The 12606-nt window shown below is 36.3% G+C and overlaps 2 protein-coding genes across 3 annotated transcripts; both read right to left on the reverse strand.

Moving 5' to 3' along the window:
* Positions 1–1304: 1304 nt before the first annotated feature.
* Positions 1305–5930, reverse strand: LOC133721963 (uncharacterized). Of its 2 annotated transcripts, XM_062148742.1 has the most exons (9): positions 4780–5930; positions 4437–4693; positions 4186–4392; positions 4019–4108; positions 3843–3929; positions 3428–3730; positions 3167–3304; positions 1586–1643; positions 1305–1553 (listed from the first exon to the last, which is right to left on the reverse strand). In XM_062148742.1, the coding sequence occupies exons 1-8, from the start codon at positions 4907–4909 to the stop codon at positions 1587–1589; spliced, it is 1269 nt and encodes a 422-aa protein (XP_062004726.1). In that variant the 5' UTR covers positions 4910–5930; the 3' UTR covers positions 1305–1553; position 1586. The 2 variants fall into 2 exon arrangements, with proteins under 2 accessions (XP_062004726.1, XP_062004725.1); XM_062148741.1 differs by lacking the exon at positions 1586–1643 and having other exon boundaries at positions 4780–5929.
* LOC133723221 (uncharacterized) lies at positions 5123–7706 on the reverse strand. The gene is made up of 4 exons (XM_062150039.1): positions 7097–7706; positions 6321–6870; positions 5814–5913; positions 5123–5728 (listed from the first exon to the last, which is right to left on the reverse strand). Exons 1-4 carry the CDS (start codon positions 7704–7706, stop codon positions 5123–5125), a joined length of 1866 nt encoding a protein of 621 aa, XP_062006023.1.
* Positions 7707–12606: the final 4900 nt, after the last annotated feature.

The raw sequence follows: 12606 nt of genomic DNA on the forward strand, positions 1-12606 counted from the left end.
CTTGGACATGCAGGTTTCTACAGGCGCTTTATCAAGGACTTCTCCAAAATTTCTAGGCCCTTATGTCGTCTACTTCAAAAAGAGGTGGCATTTGAGTTTGATGAGGATTGCAAGAAGGCATTCAACACCTTGAAGGAGCTTCTAACGTCTGCTCCAATTATGCTTCCCCCAGATTGGTCTCTTCCCTTTGAGATCATGTGTGATGCTTCTGATTATGCCGTTGGGGTTGTGCTAGGCCAAAGGAAGGACAAAAATCCCTATGCCATCTACTATGCGTCAAGGACCCTCAATGATGCTCAACTCAATTACTCTACAATCGAAAAAGAACTTTTAGCTGTTGTTTTTGCCTTAGAAAAATTTCGATCTTATTTGTTGGGTACTAAAGTTATTATTTATTCTGATCATGCAGCTTTGAAGTACCTGATGTTAAAGAAGGAGGCAAAACCTAGGCTAATACGCTGGATCTTGTTGCTACAAGAATTTGACGTTGAGATTAAGGACAAGAAGGGCTCGGACAATGTAGTGGCCGACCACTTGAGTAGGCTAGCTAGTGAGTGAGGAGGACGCCATACCCTTAGTGGAGATGTTTCCGGATGAACAACTCTTCGGAATCCAGGTAAGTGAACCTTGGTATGCTGATATTGTGAATTATTTAGTGGCTAAAACGTTTCCTAAAGATATGATGCATGCTCAACGTAATAGACTTAAGTATTTGGCTAGGCAATATGTTTAGGATGATCCTTACTTGTGGAAACACTACTAAAAAAAATTGCTTTTGCGACAGAAAAAACTTTTCGCGACGGAAAAATGAGCCTTTTGCGACGGAAATATTGGCGTTGCAATAGGTGGCGTCACAAAATCCATTTGCGACTGTAAAATGCGGTCGCAAAAGATAATTGCGACGGTATTCTCTTGCCGTCGCATCAGTTATTGTTTTGCGACGGCTATTTGCTACGCAGGCTTCCGTCGCAAAATATCCATTAGGGTAGCCCAGGTGGAGGTATTTGCTACGGCTATGTTGCCGTCGCAATGTGTAATATTTTCAAAATAACCGCCAAACCTTGCCGCCAAAATTGAACCGCCAAACCTTGCCGCCAAAATTGATGCTACGGTTAGTTTGCCGTCGCAAATATATTTATAAATTTTTATTAAAATATTTTGATAAATAAATAAAACTATATAATTTTATACCAATTGCGACGCTGAAATGGCCGTCGCAAACGCTAATTTTGTTTTATTATTATTATTATTATTATTTTTTCCTATTTCCAAAAAATTAAACAAATAAATAATAATAATAATAGTTAAGCAATTAAATATCTTCAGAAATTAACATTAATTCATGAAAAATATAGTTAAACATATCTATTGAGTCATCATACCATATTCAAATACAAACACTAAAATGAAAATAAATGTGTTTTCATTTTCAAGTATTGAAAATTATAACCACACTTGAAATAAAACAACAATCACAAGTGCACCATTTTACTTTGTCATTTTGTGAGCTTTGCACTTGCTTTCATTTGCTTTGCTCTTTTTGCCATGAGAACCTGTAATATAAACATAGAAAAACCAATGTTACCTTAATGTCCAGTAAGCAAGATAGACAACAAAATGCACATATTCTTTCGTGATGGTGTCTATACAAACAAAACAAAAAACATTAAGGCATTGATGGACCTCAATCAATAGTAACAATACATACTAATTTCCAATAAAAATTTTGGAATTGTTAGTGTAATTAATGGCTGGAGCTCTATCTTTGTTTGAAAGCCATTAGTGCAATTGTCAAAACCTTACGGCAAATACAAGTTCATCAATATCCTTCAATTAAAACTAGAACAAATCACAAAGCGCAAAGTCACAAACAAATACATAATCAAACATTTGCAACACACAGATAACCAAATTCCATGTAAAAGAACATAAAAAATCATACGTATAGACCTCGATAACTAACCGATATGACACAACTATCTGAAAATAAAGTCTGAAATATTGGTATACTTTTGTTGGGAAGTTAAGAATGTTTATGTTCAGTTCGTGAACAAGTCTGAATAAGGGAAATTATTAAAATCAAATGAAACAAACAGAAACATAGTATCAATTGAAGAATTTCCTGATGCAGACCCTCAACTTCGAAAAATCATAACTTACACTAGAAAACTCCTTTTCATGAGATTTCAATTTTGACATGATCTTCTAGATGGCTACTGAAAATTTCATGAAGACACCAAGTTCAAATACCCAGCCAAAATGTACAGTTTTTAGTAAGAAGGCAACTGGGTCAAAAACTACAAAATGCAGACTTCTGTCATTTAGCCTCGAAATTAACCACTGAATCTTAAATGAAACTATATGAAACTATATAGATATTAGGCCTAAAGTATAAGCTTTCAACACAAATATCTAAAGCAGAAAGTTTAACCGGTTTTCCATTTACAAATTCAACTGTTATTTACCAGCCAAAAGGCCTAGGCAATTGAACAAGGTTCGACTAATTCATACAATAAACTTTTTGAAAGGCTTAGTCAGTAAACACCTTACACAATATGCATCAATACATGAACAAAACATAGAAACACGAAGTCCCAATTTCCCTGGGTACAAACAGAAACATAGTATCAATTGAAGAATTTCCTGATGCAGACCCTCAACTTCGAAAAATCATAACTTACTCTAGAAAACTCCTTTTCATGAGATTTCAATTTTGACATGATCTTCTAGATGGCTACTGAAAATTTAATGAAGACACCAAGTTCAAATACCCAGCCAAAATGTACAGATTTTAGTAAGAAGGCAACTGGGTCAAAAACTACAAAATGCAATTGTTAAAACCTTACGGCAAATACAAGTTCATCAATATCCTTCAATTAAAACCAGAACAAATCACAAAGTGCAAAGTCACAAATACATCATCAATAATCAAACATTTGCAACACAAAGCGCAAAGTCACAAACAAATTCCATGTAAAAGAACATAAAAAATCATAAGTATAGACCTCGATAACTAGCCTTAAGCAACACAACTATTTGCAAGCAAGCCAATTATAACTCCATGGTTATGAAAATGTCAAGCATCAACTACAAATACAACATGTAAGAGCAATATGAACAATTAATATAAGAAGATTGTTGCTGCCTAAAATTATAGGAGAGTTACCCTTTGAGATCCATTTTGTGAAGGGGATATTACTGGAGAATTCTGCTCCAATGAGGGCTGTTCATGATTTGCATTTGGAGTTACTTCATCTCCTATAGACTCCCTCAAAATTTCATGCCCACTAGTTGCATCAGCAATCTAGGAAATATATAATCCATATTTACACATAATAAACTTAAGTTAGTGTTAAGTAGTAATACATACAATTAACAAAAGTCCAATTTATAAACCATATGTTTGCATATGAAGTTTGTACTCAACCTGTCTAGGAGACTCTGTACTAGTGTCCTTATTCTGCAGAAAATCAATTCGAGCATGCAGTTGCTGAAGCTGCACTTGAAACTCTTGACGCACTTGTTCAGTGATTCTTTGTACGAGATCATTTGTGCTTTGAGATATATTTGACTCCTTTGGATATACTAGACTACGAGGTACACCAGCTCCAAAAGTACGACAATACCCATGACCATCATCTCCCATCAAAGAGTGGAAAATTCGGTCTTTAACACTTGTCAAGTTTTGATCCTCCTCCGACTCCTTTCTAAGTTTCTTTTCATATGATTTCTGCATTACATTTGAATATAAGTAACTGAACTGAACTGACAAACTAAAACTAATAATAATCACAAATGAATCTGATATATATATACATATAGCCTCAAAAACTGTAGTTTACAATGAACTCTTGCACAAGGTGATCATTTAAGTCACGTGTTTTCTTCCAAACACTAAACTTATCAACTGGTTCTCCAGCTTTTTCCATCTGTTGAATAAAATTATAGTCATGTTTCAATTATAGAAAGCAATGTATGAGATTAAAGAAACAATGATCCAAATATCTAAAATTAGTACCTCATATTGCACTTGGGAAAAATGTTTTCGACCGGTCTTGTGACATGGGCCACGCAGCTCCCGATTAATTGAATTTTTTTCTGCTATCATCTACAAGTTTTCAAATTCAAGGTGTTAAAGTAACTTGTGAAGCTCACTATACATATGTACTTAGTTGTGTACTTTACCTTTGCATCCTCACTACTCCAATATGCAACAAGCTCAGACCATTGCTCTGCAACAATATGAGGAGGATTTTTAGAACCAAGTTCAGGATCGTCCTTGTTGGGCACATAGTGAAATGATTTTGTTTTGCTCTTATGGTCCTTCCAAAGCAAATTACAATTTTTCAAGCATACTGATTTATAACCTTCTGGGACTTCCACCAAGTTTTTCTACAATTAACATAACATTAGTATTAGTATTGATTTTCACCTACCTTAACCTCTTCCCAAATTTCTTCCTTCACATCATTACCAACTTTCTTCCAGTCAAGAATATTTAGCGGTACCCTATGGCCATTTCGTACTATTTGACCCAATTGTGACTTAAGCTGACCTGCCCTTTCCCCCACCGGCTGGAAATTGATTCCATTAAATTGAACATGTACTTTAACACCTGTATTCCATTCCGGAATGCCTTTACTATGTCCTCGTGCGACTTTACTTGTTGGCGTATTGGCTTGCTCTTCTACTACTGAAATATTACATTAATAAATTATAATGTTATGAGGAGGAAGCACATTAATTTTTGGTTAATTTAACAAGAACCTTAGGGTATACCTGCTGGTACTGGAAGAGGCAGCTGTGCTGATTCGTTTGCGCTGCGACCTGTGCTTCCAGAACGTGATGAAGTTACTTCCAACAGTTGAGCCATGGTACGAGGTCGACCGGCTTGTCTTGTTCTCTTCATGGTAATAACCTGTACTTAGACATGAAACAAACCATAAACATAAAAGTAATATAAACTAGCTATAGAACATAAACTAGCACCTATCAGTCTGATAATGCACAAAAGATGTATAAATAGACCATGTTAATATTAATTAGTGGATATTATATTACATCAAAAGTGGCAAATTGTTTTCCATTCATTTACACAAAAGCAAAGAAAAAAGAAATGATCTCATTCGATCATTTCTGTATCATCCAAAGCTGCTGAATTCTCATCAACTTCCAGCAACATATAGGGGTCAGCTTCAGGGTAACTATCAGCATCACATAACTCTATTGCAGGGGATATGATAACACTTAACCAATCTTTCTCCAATGGATCAGGAACATAATAAACTTGATGTGCTTGGGATGCCAAAATGAAAGGTTCATTACCCACTCGATCATGTTTGTACAACAAATGCTTAAAGTTGACCAAAGTGTACTCAAAACAGTCTTGTTTTGTCCCTGATGCAGTATCAATCCAATCACACTTAAACAAGTCAAATTTTAATTCTTCTGAGTAATTGATTTTGACAATATCAATCAATTGCCCATAGTAAGCCAAAGGATCAACAGAAGGATGCTTGTCATTCCGACTAGCAACACTCATGGTATCTGCCTTCAAAGTTACACCACTATTCTGTGTTTCCTTTTTATCATCAAGCTTTTTAACACGAAAGTTGTATCCGTTCACTTTATATGAATTAAACTTCACTGCTTGATCACTAGGTCCTTTTGCTAAAACACTGATTTCTAAAGGCACAGCTGTAGCACTTATGTTTTCCAAGTTTTTGACCTGTTTCACGAACAATACTATTTAATAAATAAAAATAAGAATGCAAGTCTGAACTCATAAGTATTTAAGAAAACTTTTAACATACATGATCGCCAAGCCATGTATGGAAGTTGTCAAAATGGATACGTTGAATTTGATGGTCATCAGCTTGACGGTTGTGGCTTCTAAGGACAGCAATATATTTTCTGTTTAAGTTAGAAACTAGCAAGTTAGAATAAGATGTAGGCATAAGTAAGTTAGAAACTAGCAAGTTAGAATCAGATGTAAGCATAAGTAAACAATATTTCTAAGCAAAGGGATATTTTGTTGTCAAGTGAGTTGGACCACATACCTTAAGTAAGGTGTGACAACATCCGTATGGAACAAGATCCATCTATGAGGCTGTACCCATTCAATGTCTGTAAGCTTGAATTTAATCCCATGTCTCTCCCCATCACCATCTTTGTTCCTCTTTGGTCAATTTGACTTGGTTTCCACATCATTTAGATAAAGAGAACAGAAATGCATACACTCTGCCATCAAGTAGCCTTCAGCAATTGAAGCTTCTAGATGAGCTCGGTTACGCACATATTCTGTCAAAGTAAAGAGGTACCTTTCAATAGGGTACATCCACCGAAACTGAACAGCACCACCAATAAGTGCTTCCTCCGCCAAATGGATAGGTAAATGCTCCATTATATCAAAGAACGAGGGTGGAAATATCTTTTCCAGCTTACAAATTGTTAACACAATTCCCTCTTGTGCTTTTTCTAAGTCTGCTGCACAGTTTGTTTTTGAGCACAATTGTTTAAAAAATCTGCCCAAATCAATCAATACTTCAACCACATTTTTGGGCAACGATTTTCTTATAGCTAATGGGATCAACTCTTGAATAAGAATGTGACAATCATGGCTCTTTAAACCTCCCAAGGTTCTATCTTGCAAATGCACACGATGCAAAATGTTAGAGGCATGCCCATCTGGTGCTCTATACTCATGAATTACATTTAGGAATAAGTCTTTGCCATTGTTTTTCATCTCAAACTCTGCATCAGGTGCCTTTGGTTTACCAGATTCATCAATCTTCAAGTGCAAATGATTTTTAATATTCATTTCTTCAAGATCTCGTCGAGAATTCAAGCTGTCCTTACTTTTTGCATCTCCTAATATGGTCCACAAAACATTGTCACAAACATTCTTCTCTATATGCATTACATCAAGATTGTGACGTATCAAATTGTGCTTCCAATAAGGCAACTCAAAGAAGATGCTTTTTTTCTTCCAATTATGTGGTTTTCGTTTTTTTTTTTCCATGAGCATCTACTTCTACAGCTGCTGGTTTTCTTTTCCTTGTTAGGAGATCCTCCCTTTTGTATTCGGTGACAATACCTTCAGACTCTATTTGTCTCAACAAATCAACTCCAGACAATGTGTTAGGTTTTGCTCTAAATTCAAGTTTAGCATTAAAATTCTTCCCATCCTTTCGAAACCTATGGCCATTAGGCAGCCACCGACGATGACCCCCATAAGAATGCTTCTTACCATTACTTAACCAACAAGAGTCAGTTTCTGAGTTGCAACATGGACAAGCATACTGACCCTTCGTACTCCACCCGGACAGATTTGCATAAGCCGGGAAATCATTAGTAGTCCACAATAAGGAAGCGTGCAATGTAAACATTTCATTGCTTGATGCATCCCATGTTTCTACACCTTTCTCCCATAATTCCAGCAACTCTTCTATCAATGGTTGCATATAAACATCAATCTTGTCACCTGGTCCTTTAGGACCATCAATCAGCAGTGACAAAAAAAGAAATGGCTGCTTCATGCATAATGAAGGAGGTAAGTTATAGGGAAACACAATCACTGGCCAAGTGCTATGGACTATATTCATTGTCCTAAATGGGTTGAACCCATCAGATGCTAACCCAAGCCTCACATTTCGAATCTCATCAGAAAAGTTAGAATTGTTAGCATCAAAGTCTTTCCAAGCCATAGAGTCGGCAGGATGCCTAAAAACACCATCATTTTTTCTCTCTTCTGCATGCCATCTCATCAATTTTGCTGTTTTTGATGACATAAACAGCCTTTTCAACCTTGGCTTCAAAGGAAAGTATCTAACTTGTTTGACTGCTTTTTTTTTTTTAATTTGCTAGTTCCAACATCAGCTGTAGAGTCTTTGTTGTCTTCCCATCTAGACTTCTTGCATACTTTACATTCATCAAGGTTTATGTCATCATTTCGGAACAACATGCAGTTGTTCCTACACGCATCCCAAGTTTCGTACGTGAAACCTAAATCTTTTGTTATTTTTCTAGCCTCATAGTAGGACTTGGGAAGTAACACGTCCTCCGGGAAAGCACTAGCCAAGTCCTTGAGTAACCTCGTGAATGATTTATCTGACCACCCATGTAAAACTTTATTATGCATCATTCGAACAATGAATGATAATGCAGTAAAGCGTTTACAGCCCGGATATAGTGGAAGTTGTGCACCTTCCAACAGCTTTAAAAAGTGAGAAGTAGTTTGATTTGGCCCAACTTGGGGATAAACTGATGGAGGATCATCAGTTTCACCCATATTTGGAATGCCCATAGCTTCATGCAGCATTTCAAACATATCATCTTGGACATTTAAATCAACTTCAGTTTCAATTTCAGAGTTGGCATGGTTAGTAGCAACTGGAGGTTCTCCATGGTAAATCCAATTCGTATATTTTCTCAAGAACCCATTATCTTTCAGATGTTTTCGCACAGTTTCTTTGGGTAAATAAATGGGCCGATTGCAACATTTTCTACATGGACAGCTTATTAGTTCACTTTCATTCTTATTGGTGTATGCAAACTTCAAAAAGTCTTCATAACCATCAATAACCCTCTTTGACCATGTGTTGCCCAAGTTTATCCAACTCTTACCCATTGTGAGATGCAAGTTTTCTAGATCAATCAAACAAAACATTGAGTCAAGATTATGTATGTCAAACACTAAAGGTTTATCAAAGCTACATGTTTGTATTAATTGAGTTTTCCATTTGTTAGAAGTTTGTCTTGGTTTCATTAAGCTACATCAGAATATGTATGTCTTGTGCAAGTTATATTTTACGTAAATTATATAATGTTATTTTATTTAAAATAAACAAGTGGAGACTCTAAAAGACTAATGTACATCAAAAATAAAAAAAAATCACAGCCATAACATTGCCACAGACAAACTTAGTACTTCTTCCATAATAAATGAAAACAACAGAAATATAAAAATGGGGAAGAAGTACTAACCCGGTAATATCAAGCTCTTGGCTTTGGATTTCCAAAATTAACTCCAAATCCGTCACTGCTGACTTGAAGATGAGCAGCCTTTTCAAATAATGGATGGTGTTCTCTGCAGCAGAAACTAAAATATGAGTGTTTCTTGTGATTAGAGAAGCACAATGAACAAAAAGCTACTGCCCATACAATTAAACTGGACCTATTGATTAAAATCCAATAATGTAAAAATTTATCTATGAGATTGTTGAGGCAAACATAACAAAGAAGGAGTCACAGTAGTATTACAATGATATAACCTACCGAATAGGAAACTTGAAAGGGTCCAGGTCTTGAAGTTAGAGATGGGAAGCGATTCCCAGTAATGGAAAAACAAACCGATTTCAAACTAGAAACGCTGCTGCTGCGTGCCTATCAACATTGAACCACAAGAACTGAATGTCAGGTACAACATAAGACTATTGAATCAAATGAAATGTAACTAATTGAATCAAATGATAAAAGTCGCATTACAACGAAATGTGGCAGTTGTTTTGTTGGTTTGTGAAAAGATTACACATGAGACATCCAAAACTAAACAACTAAATGAATAGTTTTATGTTATACATGAAATGGAAGTATTCCAGAGAAAGCCCTGTCCTGCGTTCCATTTACTTGTGTCTAATAGTGAATACTCCATTTGACACCAAAAAAAAAAAAAAAGATTTGAAGAAAAAAAGCAAACTGATACAAATTACAGAAACCTATGAAGAGGTATACACCTCAGAAGCTAAGTCGCTTCAAACTTGAAAGCCTCAAATGAAATAAGATCAGCACAAATCAACCTGTGGAGCAACCCATATGAGTATTCAGGTATAATTCAGTAAACAAAAATGAAGAGTAATCCCTGACACTTTCTTTTCCTTTATATTTTACTATTTTTCTTTTTTCTCTTCATCTTTTTTTTTTTAATTGCGTGTATCAAATGCAAGATCTATATGGATTCAAATTGAAATGTTAAACAATGAAGCATTGATCATATATAGAAACAATCAAACTTCATACTCTAAGCTAACAATCAGCCAAGATCTATATGGATTCTCCCATGCTTTGCCTCAAGTTCCTTGAAAAATCTGTTAGGATCTTGATTATATTGTGGCAGAAAACAAAGAAAAAGAAAAGGGGGAAAAAGTGCAGCGGTATATAAAGCCAGGTACAAAAAGTTTTGTTTGAATAATGTATTCTTCTCAAATTGGCTGGAACTCCATAAGTATAGCATGATCGAAACAAGTTAATACTTGCTGAGAATTGGTTTTCCAAACATGAATTCGAGCATAACAACTCCAAAACCATACACATCATTTTGATTGTATTAGGAGATATATCAATCACTCTGAGTGCTATTTTCCACGCTAATAATCTTGGAGGTTAAGCATCATGTTTCCTCTGTTTCAATGCAATAAAGAAAATTGCTACAGAAAGAGTAATCATCAAGACACGTATCCAATCCTACATGTACATCCAGATCATTCCAATTACGGCGGCAAGTCAGGCAACTAGTCCAACTAAAGTTCTAAACTAAGTAACTAACAAACCAATCCAACATTCCATAACTCAGATTCACTAAACAACCCAGATTCATTAAACTAAGGAATCACAAACAAATAACCCAGATTTGTCAAACAATCCATACCATTTTCGTAAGCAAGTTCCACCGCAAATAACTCTACCGTCATCATTCCTCTCACATCGATGGCACACAGAACAATCCTCAATCCACTGCTAAATCAAAACCCATGAAATTGAATTCGACATCAATCTTTAACCCTAAAATTTGCACCAAATTGAATGGATTAAATTGAACAAAATTGAAATCATACTTACATTGAATTGATTGATTGCCCCAAATTGAAGAAGAAGAGTAGAAGACAAAACTATGGATCTAACATCTAAGGTTTGATCTCTTAAAGCAGTATAGTACGTGAGAGACTGAGAGGGAGTGTGAGAGTCTTCGTCGGGGACTCGGGGGTTCTCAAGTTTTGTTGTCTGGGACTTCGGGTGGGCTTGAGTCCTCCCAAGGGTGTACTTGGATCCGCCCTTGTTTGGGAGTCCTCCGCTTTCAAAGTTAGAATCTTTTTGGGGGCTCCTCCCTCCTCAAGCTACCTCCTCAAGTTTTTGTTCTATCCCATACAGACCCAAAATCAGAACATGAATACAACCAAGAGCCAAATTACACAGAAAGCTGAAAATCAAAGAGTCACCTGTAAGCTGACGGCGAGAAGAAGATTGGGCCATCAGAATGGTCATAACGGCGGGAATGGTGAGGTTCCAGAGCTGAGAAATTTCCAGTTTGGGACTTTGGGCGAGAGAGAGAGTGGTGAGGTACTGGGCAAGAGAGAGAGAGATCGAGAGCGGTTGTGTTTGGGACTTTGGGAAAAAGAATTAGGGCTGTTTTGTTAGTAGGAAATTTTGCCCAAAAAAAAAGAGGGAAGATTATTTGGATTAGCACCAAGAGTAATACGGTGACGTTTATGTGTTGCCAAGTCTTCTTTCCTCTTTTTTTTTTTTTTTTTTTTTTTTTTTTTTGGTAAAGTAAACATACAAATGTATTTTACGACGGCAAGATAAAAATCCGTCGCAATTGATTACAAAGTTACTACGGCAAATATTTTCCGTCACAAATAACTAGGCTTAATCGCGACGGAACATTTTCCGTAGCAATAGGGTCTCTATTGCGACGGCAACTGTTGCCGAAGTAAAAAACCGAAGCAATTGCAATTCTTTTTAGTAGTGAAATATGGTTCTGATCAATTGATAAGGAGATGTGTGCCTAATAATGAACATAGAGCTATACTTGAGTTTTGTCATTCTAAACAATGTGGTGGTCACTTTGGCTCTGATAGAACTGCTAGGAAGGTGTTGGAATCTGGTTTTTATTGGCCTACTTTGTTTAAAGATGCATATGAATTTTGTATGACATGTGATAGATGCCAAAGAACCGGTAATTTAGGACCTAAAGATCAAATGCCTTTGAACTCTATTATAGTTGTCGAAATTTTTGATATTTGGGGTATTGATTTTATGGGACATTTTCCTTCATCTAATGGTTTTCTCTATATACTCTTGGCTGTTGATTATGTTTCTAAATGGGTGGAAGCGAAAGCCACCAGGACTAATGACTCTAAGGTTGTTGCAGAGTTTATAAAATCTAACATCTTTAATAGGTTTGGGATGCCTAGAGCTATCATTAGTGATGGAGGTTCTCACTTTTGCAACAAGACCATTGAAGCTTTGCTTAAGAAGTATCATGTCACTCATAAGGTTTCAACGCCTTATCATCCTCAAACGAGTGGACAAGCAGAAGTTTCGAATAGGGAGATCAAGAGGATACTTGAGAAAACCGTGGGACCTTCAAGGAAGGATTGGAGCCAACGTATAAAGGATGCTCTTTGGGCATATAGGACGGCCTACAAGACACCAATTGGGATGTCTCCATTTCGTTTGGTGTATGGTAAGCCTTGTCACTTGCCTGTGGAGTTGGAGCACAAAGCTTGGTGGGCGGTGAAGCAGTTCAACATGGACTTGGATGAAGCTGGACTTCATAGGAAGTTGCAACTCAATGAGATTGAGGAAATTCGAAATGATGCCTATGAT

The sequence above is a fragment of the Rosa rugosa genome, chromosome 7 (assembly GCF_958449725.1).
Source record: "Rosa rugosa chromosome 7, drRosRugo1.1, whole genome shotgun sequence".
Taxonomy (NCBI): domain Eukaryota; kingdom Viridiplantae; phylum Streptophyta; class Magnoliopsida; order Rosales; family Rosaceae; genus Rosa; species Rosa rugosa.